Raw genomic sequence first — 20,413 nt, 5'->3', positions numbered from 1 at the left:
ATTTTATTGAGGATGATGTGAACACATCATAATTTCCGAACTGTTATCGGACATTAATTTCGTAAGTAGTTGACCTTATACAACAGAAACCTATAAATTTTTTGTGTTAGACATGATCGATTTTGTATTTGGCGTTCAGAGCAGTAGCTTCATACTCTTTAGTTTGCCACCATTGTGGTTGGAGCTCTGTAATCTCATTGTCAACACCATGTACGAGAAATGATTTGCAACCTTGACTCTGTCTCCCACACTCTAATAGTTATGTCTGACAGTAAATTCATATTTATGAGTTCTCTAGAAACGATACCGCTTTGTTCTCCAGTGGAGATGTGTAATGGCATTATACTTTGCGCGAAACATACCGAACGATTTGGCTTCGTCAAGTACGGAAGAAGGAGATGGAAGACTTAGACTTCCTGGGAACGTCAAGCCGTTATATCACTAGCACCACAATTGGTCAAAATGTGTGTGTCACTCTGTCTCCTACTTCTTGTGGTTTTGGATCTGTAGCAGAAATGGGAGTACCCTAACATGATAATTCAATGAATGGTGTTACCACATGTCAAAGCTTCCCAAACGTCGGTCAGCGGCCTAAAGATGGCATAGTGAAACGCTGAAACTGTCCACGTAAGTAAAATATAATTTGAAATATAGGGCTGAAGGTGTTTTTTATTTGACTTTTATATCAAGAACTTGTTCAGTCTATGTAACACAGAATAGGGACACTGAAAAGAGGCGGACCAATACAGAAAATTCAGTGTAGTCGGTACAATATTCGTTTTAATAGCGTAAGACTACAACTGAAAAGAGAAGTTAAAACTTGTTTAGCTGGAGATTTCATCTATTTCAATGCGTTATTCATTGATTTCAACATAAAACTGACGTGCAAATTTAGTGACTTGCTGTATGTATGTCACCTGACGTCAAAATATAGTTCCGATATGCTACAACATGAGCAAAATATGAAGTGGTTATGAAATTCAGAATGTTTATACGGCTGTTATGATGTATTGATGGGTTGCTCACTTTGTTCGTTCACGACCCTCGATAAAATAACGTGTCGTCTACATCAATATCAAATATTCCATCACAGCAAGTGAATGCCTTAGAGAAGCGACTATGCATAATCTGCAAGACATCATGCAGCAGCGACTCCTGAGTGGGGTCAACGTGCATGGTCTTGATAGTGACCGATCTCTGCCCAGAGAGAAGAAGTGCAGCCAGCGGTGCTTGTATGTGTGAATCATTTGTGACGTTATGCGGAGGCTAGTACTTTGTACGTCATCCCTGTCAGCCTCTGGCTGCACTCTCGAGGCGTAGCGTTCATGTACTTTGCAGTAGATGTATGTAACGAACTCTGCTGTGTCCCTGGGCAATGCTACAGTCATCTGCTGTCACCTGGAACTACACCCTGTCGTGAAGGTAGTTCAGTTCTCGTCTTGCTGCGCCTTGTGCAAGTAAAGTACTGACCAATATTCTTGTATAAAGGATCACGCTTTCCTGTCATATGTATTTGTCACACTATGATGGGTGCGTTTCGACTTGTCAGGAAGTATAAGCGTGTTTCATTCTCAAATGTTGTGCTGCATGCCTAGTTCATGTAAGTTCAGTGTATAACGGCTCTGTGACGTTAGTTACGTTTTTGTTGGTAAAAAGCCGGCGTCCATTTCACACACAATTTATTTTTGTAGTGATTTTTGTTTCTTCGGTAGTATGCGTGTAATGTCACTGACGAATGGTCGACTGACTACTGGCTGCCAGACTCTTATGTCGTAGGAGACACAGCGACCTCGGCGGTTGACAGCTCTGCACAACCTTTTAGGGGCGGCAGTGGTACGTGGTGGGAAAATTCTCGAGTGTATAAAGGGAGCTCCCCAAGAAAAGGTATTTATTTAAATAAAGATCCATGTGTTCATACTACACAATGTACAGTTTGGACTTTAACTTAGGGAATAAGTCGGGGAGAAGGTCTGTACCTCCCAGTATTTATTTAAATGAAGTCGCAAATGGAGCGACCGAAACTTAAGGTTAGGTGAAGCAGTGACTATACATTTCTGAGTACATAGTGGCTTACAGTAGGACTGGCCCGGTATCTCACGTCTGGACCAATATGCCGGAATTCTACACTACAAGCCGAGCAGGTCTGAGCTGGATTGCGACGTCATAGAGCCAGGGACAGTATGCCAACTCTGGACCACCATGCACCAGTTCTCAAGTTTAGGCCAATATGCTGAAATTCTAAAATGTTGTAAATAACCCAACTGGTCTGAGCTGAACTGTGACGCCGTAGAGGTGTATGTTCTGGTCACCATCTTCGAACGCCATCTTATGTTTCAGGTCAACCATCTTGGATTCTGACGTCATAGTTAGGCTGGTGCTCGGATTGTGACATCATAGAGCATGGGTCAGTATTCAAACTCAGCCAGCATGACAAAGCACAGTTTTGAATATCCCACCAGTTTATATTTAGGACAACAACCTCTTCCCATAGCAAACACTCTAGCGGAAATAGACTATTTTTTAATTTATCACTCAAATTTTGAATTGCCTGCCCATATTTTGTATTTTCCGCCAGAATTATGAATTACCCGTCATTTTATACATGGCAGTTGACCTTTGTCAGAGATGGGCGGGTTACAGGTGGGAAAATTACATGATTCATCAGTGATGTCATTGGTGACGTCTTCAGTGAGGTTATCAATGAGGTCATCAGTAACGACATCGGTAACACACTTTGGCCCAGAACTCTCTGTACATACCTAGTAGCAGAAGCAGCGAAACAGAAAATTACTTGTAAAATACACTGTGGCTTTGCATACAACAAATCCTCTATCTCACTCAACATCTGGACAAAAACTGCCAAAATCGTCTTCACTTTGTCTCATAATTTTAGAAGAATTATGTTCGCCTGCGCTCACCAATGTGAATGATGATTAGTTGACAGGATGACCACCACTACCCTGGAAGAGAACGACATTATTTGTCTTCCCAAACACGCCGGTAGTAGTAGTAGTAGAATATCTTTGTTCGATGATACTCTTTGTACGCTCTTGGTGTCATAACATATGTTACATGTTTCGACATTGGTCTTTTATCTCAAACATAGCACCTTGATTAAGTCATAGCCACTGAATTCTTTGTGTAATGTCTGGACGCCATTACTGTAATATCTGCGCTCCCTTACTGCTCCACTCACTCATATTATAGTTAAGGATTTCACGTCACATTGCGTTTTGTATGTAGCTTGTTTTCTGTAACAAAGAAATGTCGATGTTGTATTTCACTTTCTGTTCTTACTACTATGATCCAGTTCACCAGCTTTCCTCTGTATTAGTTTTCCTTAGTGCAAAATTATAAAATTTAATACATATAACATCACACCCACTCTGACATCTTGCTCGTGAGGAGCCAGAGACTGACAAATGGAAGTGCCCTGATGGGCAACTGTACATGGTGACATTCTCTTATCGGAGGTTGCGAGATTTGCTTATGTACCAGCCGGAATTAGACAACCAAGTTAATTGCACTATGAAATTGGATATATTACCATTCAATAGAAGTATTCAGAGAGACATCACCTACATTTGAATGTAGGTGGATAAATGTTTCCCGTTACTTGGAATGTGGAAGCAGAGTATAATGCCAGCTTAGAGGTGCAGAGATCACGTTCCGTGGCAAAGCAGATGAGAAACATGATGTGTTTATTGATAAGACAGAACTTACCAGTTTCATGCATGTCGGAACATTCCTGGAAACAGGTGAGAACTTGTTTATTAGGTATTTCAAACAAGATAAGAAATTCTAGGGAATTCCCTGCCCAACCATTTGCTAATTCAGGGGAATTCGCATGAGATAAGACGTTCTGAGGAATACCCTCCCGATTACTTGCTGATCCAGCTGGAAGGTGTTAATATAAAAGCGGTCCTTCCACTCAAGGATGATACTAATGTTGCGGTTCCTGCAAGTGCCTGGAGAGAAATTAGTGATTGTCACCCATCTCCCAGAAAAGTACACCCAATCTTTAAGAAATTCAACAAATACAGCAAATCTCTACAAAAAAGTGTGTCTCCCTCTTCCTGAAACGTTTATGCTTATGCATATTTCGAATTGGATTCCTTGTCATATTACTGGCCGCAACCGACTTCATCTACTTGCTGTAACTCAGACTTGCTTCTCATTCAGTATTGCATAGTCTCCAAACAGCTGCCAAATCGACCAGTAGCAGCTAGTAATCAATCGAATAATAATGAGAAGAACTCAGCTGGAGAAGGTTGTCAGCAGCCTGTACGTTGTGGACACCGTCTTCATCATTGACTTTGAGACTAATTTAGTAATGTATATGTTGTGTCTAGACAAGACAGCCTACACACAATGAGAGGAAGCCGAAAGGCACGCGCTAAGTTAAAGCAGGGTGGCGTGAGGTCTGAAACAGGATACGTAATGAATGCTATAAAGAAAAGTACGTAGCTTCTAGAATACTTAACTTTAATCCATCCTTTTGGTACATCTGGAGATTGTGGCGATACAAGTGAGACTCTTTAGATACATGCAATGTTACTAATGGCGTCTTGCTAGGTCGTAGCCATTGACTTAGCTGAAGGCTATTCTAACTATCTGCTCTGCAAATGAGCGAGGCTTCGTCAGTGTGCATCGCTAGCTACGTCGTCCGTACAACTGGGGCGAGTGCTAGTCCGTATCTCGAGACCTGCCTTGTGGTGGCGGTCGGTCTGCGATCACACAGTGGCGATACGCGGGTCCTACATGTACTAATGAACCGCGGACGATTTAAAACTACCACCTAGCAAGTGTGGTGTCTGGCGGTGACACCACAGTATATGTTCACACTGCAGAGAGGAATGAAAATTTATACATCTATATCTACATCCATACTCCGCAAGCCACCTGACCGTGTGTGGCGTAAGGTACCTTGAGTACCTCTATCGGTTCTCCCTTCTATTCCAGTCTTGTATTGTTCGTGGAAAGAAGAATTGCCGGTATGACTCTGTGTGGGCTCTAATCTCTCTGATTTTATCCTCATGGTCTCTTCGCGAGATATATGTAGGAAGGACCAATATACTGCTTGACTCCTCGGTGAAGGTATGTTCTCGAAACTTTATCAAAAGCCCATACCGAGCTACTGAGCGGCTCTCCTGCAGAGTCTTCTACTGGAGTTTATCTACCATCTCCGTAACACTTTCGCGATTACTAAATGGTCCTGTAACGAAGCGCGCTGCTCTCCGTTGGATCTTCTCTATCTCTTCTATCAACCCTATCTGGTACGAGTCCCACACTGCCGAGCAGTATTCAAGTAGTGGGCGAACAAGCGTACTGTAACCTACTTCCTTTGTTTTCGGATTGCATTTCCTAAGGATTCTTCCAATGAATCTCAGTGTGGCGTCTGCTTTACCGACGATCAACTTTATATGATCATTCCATTTTAAATCACTCCTAATACGTACTCCCAGATAATTTATGGAATTAACTGTTTCCAGTTGCTGACTTGCTATATTGTAGCTAAATGATAAGGGATCTTTCTTTCTATGTATTCGCAGCACATTACACTTGTCTACATTGAGATTCAACTGCCAAGGCCGAGTACAAATTTCCATTCGTCGCTTCTGTCTGCATATATGCTTCATAGATATTTGAGACTTGAAAAGGCCTCTGGAACCATATACGTAGTCTCATTCAACCTAAGAATATTATTGCATTGCGTCAAGTTCCTGATAATTGGTGAATTGGCATCAATTTGCATTAATTTATGTGCAACCAACGGGTTGCTCATATATATATATATATATATATATATATATATATATATATATATATATATATATATATAGGGTGTCACAAAAAGGTACGGCCAAACTTTCAGGAAACATTCCTCACAAACAAATAAAGAAAAGATGTTATGTGGACATGTGTCCGGAAACGCTTAATTTCCATGTTAGAACTCATTTTAGTTTCGTCAGTATGTACTGTACTTCTTCGATTCACCGCCAGTTGGCCCAATTGAAGGAACGTAATGTTGACTTCGGTGCTTGTGTTGACATGCCACTCATTGTTCTACAGTATTAGCATCAAGCACATCAGTACGTAGCATCAACAGGTTAGTGTTCATCACGAACGTGGTTTTGCAGTCAGTGCAATGTTTACAAATGCGGAGTTGGCAGATGCCCATTTGATATATGGATTAGCACGGGGCAATAGCTGTGGCGCGGTACATTTGTATCGAGACAGATTTCCAGAACGAAGGTGCCCGACAGGAAGACGTTCGAAGCAATTGATCGGCGTCTTAGGGAGCACGGAATATTTCAGCCTATGACTCGCGACTGGGAAAGACCTAGAACGACGAGGACACCTGCAATGGACGAGGCAATTCTTCGTGCAGTTGACGATAACCCTAAATTCAGCGTCAGAGAAGTTGCTGCTGTATAAGGTAATGTTGACCACGTCACTGTATGGAGTGTGCTACGGGAGAACCAGTTGTTTCCGTACCATGTACAGCGTGTGCAGGCTCTATCAGCAGCTGATTGGCCTTCACGGGTACACTTCTGCGAATGGTTCATCCAACAATGTGTCAATCCTCGTTTCAGTGCAAATGTTCTCTTTACGGGTGAGGTTTCATTCCAATGTGAGCAAATTGTAGATTTTCACAATCAACATGTGTGGGCTGACGAGAATCCGCACGCAATTGTGCAATCACGTCATCAACACAGATTTTCTGTGAACGTTTGGGCAGGCATTATTGGTGATGTCTTGATTGGGCCCCATGTTCTTCCACCTACGCTCAATGGAGCACGTTATCATGATTTCATACGGGATACTCTACCTGTGCTGCTAGAACATGTGCCTTTACAAGTACGACACAACATGTGGTTCATGCACGATGGAGCTCCTGCACATTTCAAAGTGTTCGTACGCTTCTCAACAACAGATTCGGTGACCGATGGATTGGTAGAGGCGGACCAATTCCATGGCCTCCACGCTCTCCTGACCTCAACCCTCTTGACTTTCATTTGTGGGGGCATTTGAAAGCTCTTGTCTATGCAACCCCGGTACCAAATGTAGAGACTCTTCGTGCTCGTATTGTGGACGGCTGTGACACAATACGCCAGTCTCCAGGGTTGCATCAGCGCATCAGGGATTCCATGCGACGGAGGCTGGATGCATGTATCCTCGCTAACGGAGGACATTTTGAACATTTCTTTCTTTGTGTGTGAGGAATGTTTCCTGAAAGTTTGGCCGTACCTTTTTGTAACACTATATATATATATATATATATATATATATATATATATATATATATATATATATGTGTGTGTGTGTGTGTGTGTGTGTGTGTGTGTGTGTGTGTGTGTGTGTGAGAGAGAGAGAGAGAGAGAGAGAGAGAGAGAGAGAGAGAATTAATAGGCTTGGCCTAGTCAATTTTTGGATGCCGGTTTTCACGTTTTCCAGAGCAGAATTCGTCTAATAACCATCTCTTAAAATTTTTGCTAGTCTGTAAGTTTCCCTTGAAAAAATCAAATGTATGTCAGTACAAATATCGCAAATTTAATGCCTTCCGAAATTAGTGACAATCATCATTCAACCAGTGCCACTGATAATCTGTTAAAGAAACGCGAGTATTTTCAAGTCAGAGATTTCAGTTGAGGATTGAAAGAAGTACACTGATGATCCAAACCTTATGATCAGTGTCCACCGAGACGTTGGGTGCCTCCTGGTAGCGTTGCAGGCACGTGACGCGGTAGCAAAAGTATGTAAGCGGAGCAGACACGGACGGGTGATCACCCTAGCGAAGATACAAAACAAACATCGTCCGAACAGGCCTTGACAGCCCAACGCTACCAACCGCCGCCGTGTCGTCTTCAGCCCGTCGGAGACACCTGATTTGGATACGGAGGGGCAAGTGGTCAGCACACCGCTCTCCCGGCGGTTGTCAGTTTTCGAGTCCGGTGCCACTACTTCTTGATCAAGTAGCTCCTCAATTGGTATCACAAGGTCTGAATGCACCCCACTTGCCAACAGTACTCGCCAGACCCAGATGGTGATCCATCCAAGTGCTAGCCAAGCCCGACAGCGCTTAACTTCGGTGATCTGGAGAAACAGGTGTTACTACTGGGACAAGACAGGCAAGGCAGGTCGGAATTTTATATGGGCTCGTCAAGCCGACTACCAACCCTGGTATTAATTGCTGCTAATGCATGTGACATTATTGTAAATGTTCACACTGTTAAGCTGAAACATTACGACCATTGTCCACCGGCACGTTGGATGCCGCCTGATAGTGTTACGGGAACGTGACGTGATGAAAAAAGTACCTACACGAAGTATACAAGGACGGGGTTCTTCCGAGCGAAGATATGGGCTTCAAATGGGGAAATCCATTTAGATAAGCGACTCTGGCAGAGGCCAGATTGTTTTTAAGCAGAGCCTGTGAACGATTATCTCGAAAACGGCGAAGCTGACTGGATGTTCTCGTGCTATTGCCGTGAATATCTACGGAAACAGGTAGAAAGACAGTGAAACTACCACTAGGCGCTGAATGATTGGACGTCCACGACTCTTCACAGAACGCGGGATTCTGAGGCTTGCCTGTTCCGTTAAGTAGGATAGATGGTGATCTGTGGTATCTCTGCCGAAAGAGCCCAGCGATCGTGCACGCACTAGTATTTTGGACCACATTGTTCGTCGTGTGTTGTTGAACATGGAACTCCGCAGCTGACCACCCCAACACATTTACATGTTGACCCAACGATATCGTCAATTACGATGGCAATAGGCACGCGACCATCGGGATTCGACCATTGATCAATGGAAACGCATCAGCTCTTCGAATGAATCACTTTTGTACTACACTAGGTTGCTGGTCGTTCCGCAACCGCCATCATCGAGGTGAACGGTGGCTCGAAACATACAGTGCGCCACGGACACAGGCTGGTGGGAGCAGTATTATGCTGTGGGAGATCTTCTTCTGCGCTTGCATTGAACATGTGGTAGTAATCGAGGACGCACTGACAGTTGCAAACCACCTGTCTCATTTCACGCTTGATGGCTTATCCATCGGCGATGTTATCTTTCAGCAGTATAAATGTTCGTGTCTCGCAGCCTGAACAGTCCTACAGTGGTTTGAGGAGCATTACGGTAAATTCACGTTGACGTTTCGGCTACCAAATTCACCTGATGTAAATGCTGTGGACCCCATCCGTGTCGCTATCGGTCGCCATCACCTCGTACGAAAATCGGCGGCCCCATATTTACGAGAATTGCATGACTTGTGCATAGGCATCTAATGCCGCCTACCTCCAAAAACCTACCAATAAACCATCGGATCCCTGTTACTCAGAATGTATTTCGTTCCAAACACGGACAAACATGCTATTAAGAAGTTCAGCTGTAACTTAATCTAAATGAAAATGATACACAAAGCCACTGAGAGTGATAGCAAATTGACATTCAATAATAAATTTTCAGTTATATAATGGTGCCTGTTTCAAGTAGCCAATTCTGACATGTTTATATACTGTAAATTAGGATGCACAACATGTGCCTAAATATTTTGCATATGCAAGGAAATTAAATTTTGAAACCTCCTGGCAGATTCATATTGGGACCTTTGTCTTTCGCGGGCAAGTGGCGTACCAACTGAGCTATCCAGGCCCGTCTCACAACCTACCCACAGAGTTTCACTTCTGCCAGTACCTTATCTCCTACCTCCCAAACCTTATTTCTGTCTGAAAATTAATCTCTGCTAACATGCCAGCTCCTACTGACTGAAATATGTTCGTTTATTCAAGAAACGGGATGGGGACGTCTCTATAAATGTTTACAGCATACAGTATTCAGATTATGAATGAATGTGCGATGATGGCAAGAGAGTTGAGAAATTTCCGTGTATCCATTGTGGATGACGAACTGCGACTGTGATTTAAATTGGTGACTTATCTGGTAATAAATATGCAACCAAATCACTTTTTTACTATTTATTCAATCATGAATATGTTTTCGAGCCATTGCAGGCTCATCGGCAGATGGAGATGTTACAAGAATTACAAAACCAAGTGGAGCTAAATAGTGTGTATATCTGTCTACATAGCTTAATAATATACATTATAGGACCAGATTTGATATGGATACTACAAGGCAGTGCACTCACCAGCACTGCATCTAGCTACAATTGGACAACGTAATGTTCTTGTAACATCTCTATCTTATGATGAGCCTGCAGTGGCTCGAAAAAATTAGGTGAGAAATTATTTTCGAGTTCTAGTGCTATATATCTCAAAACACAATTGCAAGAAACAAGTAAATCTACAGATATTTCAAGTTATACACATATAGATGAATCTCATTTTTATTATATAAAGGACTTGTCACTTTGTAGAATTACCGGTATACTGTAGTATGTGAACATATTCTGTGCTATTTTGATTACAAAAATCACATAGTTCAAAGCAGTCAACAGCGTCATGCCTAATGGCGTAATTGTAGCTTATATTGCAGCTTATTACCGATATCAAACGATTCCAGTTTGTTGGAAGAGGCGTCACAGACTGCATGGTCCACTGTTTTTGCAGATATGCCTTACGAGTAAAAGAATAATGAGCAGTTGTGTTGACAAAATTGTCGCATCTTACATCATATATCTTGATTGGAATAGTCTTTATATGTCAGTGATGTTGCAGTATTTTCTAGTGTCCAGTTGCGTATGGTTTTCTCCTTAAAGAGTTGAACCTTGAAACACGTATGTAACATAGCAGCGATGGCGAGGCATTGTAGCATCTGTGACCAGAGAGTATGCGCTTGACCGCGCGAGTGTTGCGAGCGGTTCTCAGTCTGTCGGTCAGTCGTTGCGAGTCTGTAGCTCTGTCTAGTTGAGAGCAGTACTCTGTCAGTAGTCGTCGCGTGCAGTACGCCAGTAGTCGTCATGCAGAGCGGTCGGTCAGTGGTAGCAGCCCAGTGGAGTTGCGTGATGTGGTCTGGCGACAACACTGGTCAAGATGCTGAATGAGGTATACTGTTAATTAAGATAATCATCGGATAATGTAAAGTTTTAATTATTGTAACTAATTTTCAACAAGTGCCCCCAATAATAACTTTGATTTCAAAAGCAATTTTACATAAAATTTTCATTTAATTGAAGTAACTATTTCGTTCCACTTCCCTTAAACAAAAGTTTCAGTTTTCAATTAGATTACAAAAAAAAAAAAAGGAATATTATTATTTGCAATGCAGTTCCTCCAAGCGGTGCGCAACAACAAGAGCAGAAATTTGATTAGGTGTTGTAATGAGGTAAGAATTTTAATTTTGATTTTTTGCACAGGGCCAAAGACCGATATTTCGGTTTAATTGAATCATTATTATCACTGAGATTTTCTTATCACTGAATGGACCTTAATTTTTTATGAAGAACTTATACTTGAGTCAGATTGCGATTCTCACTTTTATTGTCATTAAATTTAATTGCTAGGGAGGTTACACTTGGCTCCTATTCATTTATTATTTCTGTCTTTAAAATTTCAGTGGAGAGGTTACACTTAGCGCAATGTCCATTGGCATTCAGAAATAATAAATTTGTCTTGTAAATTTTTGTGGGGAGGTTATAACCTTCTGATGTTGAAAACGTAACAGCAATCAAGTAAAGCTACCTAGTGTAATTTGTGTTGATATAGACTGTATGTTAGAACCAGATGTTTCTTGCAGCTGTAGCAGCAACTCTGGCTAGGATTCCGATCATGTACGTTTGCACATGTCGTTAAAATTGTACAAAGGCAGTGGCTGCATGTGATTGTTCACTGAAGAGCTGTATGCAACCGCCGAGGGTGTGAATGACTTTATTGTAAAATAAAAAGATGGAAATAAGCGAGAAAGAAGAAATAGCGTTTGGCTCGGCACTGGTTTGTCATATTTGCTGGGAACTGTTTGAGTAAGAGGAATAAACAATGAGACCAGAGCCATTTCACTGGTGCATAACGAAACCCAGGACATGTGAGCTCCAATATGAACTACGGTCCTCACTATACAGTCTCTGGAGTTTTCCACAGTCTGAACAATTACGATAGGCGTTCTTGATTATGAACTTAAGCAAGCAAAACATTACAGATGGCGATGAAAAAGCTAAATTAAATAAAAGTTGCGTTTCTCTTCTGCCATCTAATATGTAAAAATATAATTCATTTATGAAGAGTACTGAAATATTGCACCAAGAGTGGTTCTGCAATATACAGTTCCGATTTATCAATTCGCTAAATTTCTTGATATGCTCACTCAAAAGTGTGCATCATAACTAAAGTCAGATGAGCTCAAGATAATGAGGATATATTTTTCTAATGATATAAAGTTTAATCTGGTTGATCAAAACGGATTTTTTCCGTGTGAGTATATGAACAGTGAATGGTTTTTACTGGAAAATCAATTACGCTTATTTGAGAAATATAAAAGTTTATTGACAGACAAAATAATAACAGAAGTCGAGTACTTAAGATCTTTCTGTATGTGGGATATATTCAACTGTAAAACGCTTGGAGACCATTTTGATTTATATTTTACATATGACGTGCTACTCCTTGCTGACATGTTCGAAAACTTTTGTGGTTTGTGCCTTAAAACCTATTAATTTTATCCGCCACTTCACATTACTTCATACTTGCCTGGTATGGCATGGGATGCTCTGCTGAAAATTTCTGAAGCGTAATTGCGGCTTATATTACAGCTTATTACTGAAATCAAGCTACTTCAGTTTGTTGGAAGAGGCGTTAGAGACGGAATGGTCCACTGTTGTTGCAGACATGTCTTACCAGTTACAGAATCTTGAGCACCTATGTTGACAAAATGACGAATCTTACATCAGATATCTTGATGTAAATAGCCTATACATGTCAGTGGTGTTGCAGTATTTTCCAGTGTCCAGTTGTGTATGGTTTTCTCCTGAAAGAGATGAAACTTTTGATGTGGAAAACGTAACAGACGATTGTGACAAAAGGGTACACATCAGAAGTAGATCTCGAATATCCAGAATATTCGAATATTCATTCAGATCTGATGCAGAAAAGACGTCACCACCGTCGAAGAGCATAGAACGTAAGACATTATTATGGACCTTGTATGTTAAGAAAAAATACATTATATGCTTACACAACACATGTCTAAAACAATGTTTACAACATAAACTGGTTTTAAAAAATATTCATAGGATTTTACGATTTAGACACAGTCCCTGAATGAAGCTATACATTAAGATTGATGCAACAATGCATCAGAGCAAGCAGTGATTTCAGTAAAACGTTTTTAAACATATGAATAATAAAGATATGTGTTTCAAAAAGTCATGCAAAATGTGTAAAAGACGTGAGACGCAAGACTGGCAATATGCTAAGAAGCCAGCTTTGGGATAGTTGCATGAATTACCGAACCATATTTTCGTAGGAGTGTTACTTACAATGAAATTTAGTTGGCATTGAATAGAAAAAACTTAAAGTAGTCTTACGTCATATAAACTCAATGCATGAGGAGTGGCCATTTCGGATATTTCAAAAACGCTTCTTCTTGATTTTCATTATGAATACACATTAAAGAAGTTTCAGCAAGTCATATAAAACTGTGCTACGCACACACACCGCTAGCTTAATTTATTATTAGGTTTGTGCGTAAATTCGTAGCTCTTTTGTTTTGCACGTTGGTATTCCAGTTTCTGTGGGTTTATTCATCGATTGTAATTTTTTATATGTAGTTCACTGTTGCTGTTTCCATATTTTCATTTTGTCATTTGGAGATATAGGGAGTGGAGCTATTGGCGCTAGAAAATGGAATGCCAACGGAACATTTACGCCATATTCATCTGTCTCAGTTCAACAGAGGGATAGCAGCTGCGGAGGAAGCCAGGAACATTTTGTTACGTGTATGGGATAATGCCACTGGACAGAGCTCGGTAAGAAATTGGTTTTCTCGTTTTAAGGAGGATCATTTTGACTTTAGTGACTCCATATTCACGAAGACCTTCGGGATTTGATGAAGATCGTTTAACCGCATCGATCACAACGATCCACATCATTGTACTCGAGCATTGTCAAATGCTATGAACTGTGATTATTCCACCATCGTGCGACATTTGGATGCAATGGGGAAGGTTCAAAACATGAGTACACGGGTACCGCAAGCCTAATCACAAAGATCAGCGCGTGGCTATATCTCTGCTTGCCCCTCATGAGTTGTCTCTTGAACAACACCGACTGGTGAAAAATGGCGTCTTTCTGCTGATATGGAAAAGAAAGGAATGGTTGAGTCAGAACAAAGTAGCAACACCCCTTACGAAGACCTGCATGTAATCACAAAAGATAATGTTATTTATCTGGTGAAACTGCGACGATATGGTATACTAAGAACTGCTTCCCCGAGATTTAACCATCACTGCTGGCATTATTGTCAATAACTGAGACGTCTTGCAGTCACAATCCAAGAACAACGACCAGGAAAACTGCGGTAAGTGATGCTACTCCACGAAAACGACCCACGGTATTCTGTTAGACTGACAAAAAACACTGCACAGGGGTTGGCTTTGGAAGATATTCTGCACCCATCTTATTCACCTGATCTTGGAACCTGAAATTTTCACCTTTTTCACTCTCTGCCGAACAACCCTCAAGAAACTTCCATTCCGGATGAAAATGCACATATAATATGGCTTGACCAGCTCGTCGCCTCAAAACTACCTGATTTCTACAGTGGTGGAATTGAAAAATTACCCCAGCATTGACAGACTGTTGTAAATAGTGAAGAAGAAAATTATATTGACGACTAAAGTGTCTATTGAATGTACCTGTTGTGTTTGTTAAACTTATACAAAAACGCTATGTACTTATGCAGCAACCCAATACACTAAAACTCCAGATGTTTATGAGGATATCGGTAATCATGTGTGTACTTGATTTTATACTTCATGTTTCCCAGTAAATAAAAGGTAAAATATTCTGCTGCTAAATAAAAAAGATGTTTGATTATTGAAAGACAAACTAATTGGTGATTACGAAATTTGTCAGTCTATGAGCAAAAATTTATGACTTGAGACAGATTCAGGATGCATAAGGCACAGAAAAAAGGGTGTAAAACAGAGGTTAACCTCCGGTGATTAGAGGCAATGTGTGTTGAATTTCGAAGTTAAAATAACTGTGCAGTATGTAAGTCAATCAAGATACCATGTACTTTCTATTAATAAACAACACAAATTAGCTTTATATGCACAGAATGATAAACATTTCATACTTTCGGATAATATGAATACATCGGCTTGTGGTCTCTGCTCTATGACAGATGATGATGACGATGATGATGATGATGATGATGATGATTGATTGTATTGTAAATATTTGAAAATGTAAATGACGTAAAATGTGTTTGTGTTTGTGTGTGTGTGTGTGTGTGTGTCAGTGGATGTGAAAAATGTAAACTGTTTCCTGTAATTGTAATTGTAATAATGTGAATTCACCTACTCCTTTCTGCTGACTAGATTCAACTCGCAGTAGCTAGGAAAATATATTTTTACTAGGTACCCAGCAGTGTTCAGCAACTGCTAAATATGGATGGGATAAAAGATATACGCTACTGGCCATTAAAATTGCGACACCACGAAGGTGACGTGCTACAAAGGCGAAATTTGACCGACAATAAGAAGATGCTGTGATATGCAAATGATTAGCTTTTCACAGCATTCACACAAGGTTGGCGTCGGTGGCGACACCTACAACGTGCTGACACGAGGAAAGTTTCCAACAGATTTCTCATACACAAATAGCAGTTGACCGGCGTTGCCTGGTGTTGTTGTGATGCCTCGTGTAAGGAGGAGAAATGCTTACCATCGAGTTTCCGACTTTGATAAAAGTCGGATTGTAGCCTATCGCAATTGCGGTTTATCGTATCGCGACATTGCTGCTCGCGTTGGTCGAGATCCAATGACTGTTAACAGAATATGGAATCGGTGGGTTCAGGAGGGTAATACGGAACGCCGTGCTGGATCCCAACGGCCTTGTATCACTAGCAGTCGAGATGATAGGCATCTTATCAGCATGGCTGTAATGGATCGTGCAGCCACGTTTCGATCCCTGAGTCAACAGATGGGGACGTTTGCACGACAACAACCATCTGCACGAACAATTCGACGACGTTTGCAGCAGCATGGACTATCAGCTCGGAGTCCATGGCTGCGGTTACCCTTGATGCTGCATCACAGACAGGAGCGCCTGCGATGGAGTACTCAACGACGAACCTGGGTGCACGAATGGCAAAACGGCATTTTTTCGGATGAATCCAGGTTCTGTTTACAGCATCATAATGGTCGCATCCGTGTTTGGCAACATCGCGATGAACGCACATTGGAAGCGTGTATCCGTCATCGCCACACTGGCGTATCACACGGCGTGATGGTATGGGGTGCCATTGGTTACACATCTCGGCTACATCTTGTTCGAATTGACGGCACTTTGAACACTGGACGTTACATTTCAGATGTGTTACGACCTGTGGCTCTACCCTCCATTCGGTCACTGCGAAACCCTACATTTCAGCAGGATAATGCAAGGCCGTATGTTGCAGATCCTGTACGGGCCTTTCTGGATACATTCTCCAGATCTCTCACCAATTGAAAACGTCTGGTCAATGGTGGCTGAGTAACTGGCTCGTCACAATACGCCAATCACTACTCCTGATGAACTGTGGTATCGTGTTGAAGCTGCATGGGCAGCTGTACCTGTACACGCCACTCAATGCCCAGGCGTATCAAGGCCGTTATTATGGCCAGAGGTGGTTGTTCTGGGTACTGATTTCTCAGGATCTATGCACCAAAATTGCGTGAAAATGTAATCACATGTCAGTTCTAGTATAATATATTTGTCCAATGAATACCCGTTTATCATCTGCATTTCTTCTTGGTGTAGCAATTTTAATGGCCAATAGTGTAAATCCCAATCTCTTTCCATTCTTCTTTCCCCACTGTTTGATCATCTCCTCCTCCTCCTCCAATCTCTCTGTCCTTCACCTCCTCTCCCCTCTTTCTGGCTCTCTCTTCCTCACCCTCTGTCCATATCCTCCTCCTCCTCTACCACTGTCAATCTCGTCCTCTCCCTCTTTCTGTCCATCTCTTCATCCCCTTCCCTCCATCTCTTCCGCCTCCCCTTTCTCTGTCCATCTACTTCTGCCACCTTTCTCTGTCCATCTCTTTCACCCTCCCTTTCCTGTCCATCTTCTCCTCCCCCCTCTCTGTTCATCTCCTACTTCCCCCTCTCTATTTCCCTCCTTCTCCTCCCTCTCTGCCTAACCCCTCTACCCTCCTATCCATGATATTGAGCGTTGCTTATTGTTATTGAAAATTCAGATTCCATAAGCCAATGAGCCAGTTTTCTGTAAAAACTGCCTTTGAGGAAGAAACAAAACAGGAAATTGTTGTAATATAGTTTTTAACATATATATATATATATATATATATATATATATATATATATATATATATATATATATATATATCACGAGAAAGAATATGTAGAGGAGAAACAAGAGACTTGTTTCGGGATCTTGTGAAATATTGTAACACAGCATCCACCTCTCCTCTTTCATCCACTACTGATTTTTTCCTGTCACACTGTCCCTTCTTTAGATTACACACACATTAAAATGTCTCATATAATTTTGTTGTTGTTATATATGACTCTGCCCGCCATCATCTCTCCACTTCTTTAATGTTTTCTCATTCCCAATAGCGCTTTAAAACCCACTGTCTCTGGTCCAAGGAATCTTTATTTGTAGTTACTGGCAACTGAAAATTAACAGAAGGAAAAGAAATGAATGGCTACACACATTAGTCATGACAGCATCATGTAGTCGCAATTGCATTAAGTTATCATTAATACCTCAGTTACTAAAGTTCAAACAGTGTAAACCCCTTTTGAGAGACACCCAGTATATCTGAAAAACTAAAAATCTTGTGGAATTTAAACTATTATGATGCATGAAAATGTAAGATAATAAATGTTGTATCTAGAGTATTTTTTCTTCGAATTTTTTCTCTCATTCCCCCTGTAATATATTGTTTGTACTACCTACTGGAGGCATAGATGGAATTTGACATAACGTGAGAGGAGTTGAAGTGCATTGTCCCTCTTATCAGCCATTTGGTTGTGTTGTCACACATCTCCTCCGATGAGACGTTATGAGCTATCACTTCCTATCACTAGCCTCCAAGGTCACTCTCTCTCGAGCAAGTGTATCCAATGACACCAATACCATTTTTCTCAGATATGTGTGTGTCTCTTTGTCTCTTTCTCTCTCTCTCTCTCTACAATGGACTCGCATTCGGGAGGACGACGGTTCAATACCGCGTCCGGCCATCCTGATTTAGGTTTTCCGTGATTTCCCTAAATCGCTCCAGGCAAATGCCGGGATGGTTCCTTTCAAAGGGCACGGCCGACTTCCTTCCCCGTCCTTCTCTAATTCGATGAGACCGATTACCTAGCTGTATGGTCTCCTTCCCCAAAACCAACCAACCATCTCTCTCTCTCTCTCTCTCTCTCTCTCTGTGTGTGTGTGTGTGTGTGTGTGTGTGTGTGTGTGTGTTTGTTCTTCTACTGATGAAGCTTGCATGTTTATACATTTTTGAATGTTGTGGTGCACATATGTCAGATGAAATTTAATGATGAGACAGTGCAGTATTTACATATCTGGAAAGAGGGAGAAAAGAGACATGAAATTTACTGGGGTGTGTAAAACATAGAGATGATTTTTATGATGAGGCAGATGTGGAAAACTGTATGTAATTTTTGATATTGTTTGCACACAGATGAGATGAAATTTAATGATGATGCAGAGGTGGAAAGAGAGAGAGTTAGGAAATTTATGGAGGTGTATATGTCAGATAGATGACGATGATGCAGATATGAAAAATATCGTGTACACATATGTGATATAAAATTTATTGACGAGGTAGTACAGTATTTACAGGGGTGGAACGTTATGCAGTGTTTATGTGTGTGTGTGTGTGTGTGTGTGTGTGTGTGTGTGTGTGTGTGTGAGTGTGTCTATATTTGTGTGTATCTGTGTATATAGACAAGTCAAGTGTCAATATCTTTGAACTTGACATCGTTTTACACAATTCAGAGGCAAATATCTTTGAAAATGACACCAATTCAACAGAAACTTGCATAATTTCTTTTCCAAAATACCGCATATCTTACAACGTGGCACAATTTTTACGCAGTTCAAATGAAGCTTACGTAAGTTAAGAGTTACTTTTTGATTGGTTAACACCTACAAAAACATGCGGTCATTGGCTGCCCCATTTTAATTGTACACGGAGATTGGCTGGGGAAGGGGAGAGTTAGGAGGAGGCGGTACGAGACACGACTTGGCTAATTCTGCCATTTTGTATTTCTGTAATTTCCCACCATCTAGCGTTACTAAATATCTCACCACCACCACCGCCATCTTGGAACTTTTAAATTTCTAATCACCACCGTCTTGATTTTTTTACTGTCCCCCTTTCTGCCATGTTAGATTTTTAGGTGACTGTAGCACTGACTAGCGACCCTATCTACCTATTTGGTAGCTACGCTACTAATTTGGGAGGCATAGCTGAATTTTTCACCTAAATAGAGGGTGTTCAGGACCTCACCAACAAATTTTGAGGGCTTATAGACCACACAAAGGCGTTCGTGTTTTGTTAAGGAACATATAAGATTTTGCCCATCCCCACAGATCGTAGTGAGATTGTTATTCGGTTTCGTCGTACGAGTCCTGTCACTCAGCTTGTGTTGCTATAAAACTCTCTTTGGTGTTATACGTCTTACTAGTCCCAAGTTCACTCTTTCTTGCTGTCACTAATCAATGAAACCTGGAGTATGGTTTGATGAGCTCCCTGTCATTATAATGTGTTATGGTGAGGCAAGGGGAAATGAACGAATAGCTCTTCATATCTACGAAAATTTGTTCCCTAGCAGAAGAGAGCCACACCACCGCACCTTTGCTACAGTACATGGACAACTGGAATTTGGTTATAATAGGCATGACGTGAGAACACCAGATTTTGAGGGTGAAGTAGATCTGTAGACTTAGCAATGAAACTTCAAGCAACGTGTATCCTACAGACCTTCTGTGAGAACAGCTCATGTACCTGTCCGAAAATGTTGCACAAGTGCAACCTACATGCTTACCATCTTCAAAGAGTGCTCGGCTTAGGACCAGCTGATTATCCACGCTGTATGAAGCTGTGCAGGGATTCATACACCAAAGAGTGAATGATGCTGCCTTCTACACACGTTTTATTTACAGATGAGGTCTTTAGACTTGACAGTATATTAACAGTAGGAACAACCACATCTGAGACAATGAGATTCAGCATGAGGTGATTGATAGATCACACCAACGAAGGTTCTCC

The 20,413-nt window shown here is 41.3% G+C and overlaps 1 protein-coding gene across 1 annotated transcript in view; it reads left to right on the top strand.

Annotated features, from left to right (window-relative positions):
• Positions 1 to 1,119: 1,119 nt before the first annotated feature.
• LOC126474377 (uncharacterized) overlaps positions 1,120 to 20,413 on the top strand; it is a 160,615-nt gene continuing 141,321 nt past the window's right edge. Inside the window, exon 1 of the mRNA XM_050101844.1 lies at positions 1,120 to 1,232. Coding sequence (XP_049957801.1) covers positions 1,120 to 1,232 — 113 coding nt within the window. The remainder of the gene's footprint in view (positions 1,233 to 20,413) is intronic.

This window comes from Schistocerca serialis, chromosome 4 (assembly GCF_023864345.2).
Source record: "Schistocerca serialis cubense isolate TAMUIC-IGC-003099 chromosome 4, iqSchSeri2.2, whole genome shotgun sequence".
Taxonomy (NCBI): domain Eukaryota; kingdom Metazoa; phylum Arthropoda; class Insecta; order Orthoptera; family Acrididae; genus Schistocerca; species Schistocerca serialis.
Note: the sequence above shows the minus strand (reverse complement) of the source record. Positions and strands in the feature narration are given on the sequence as shown.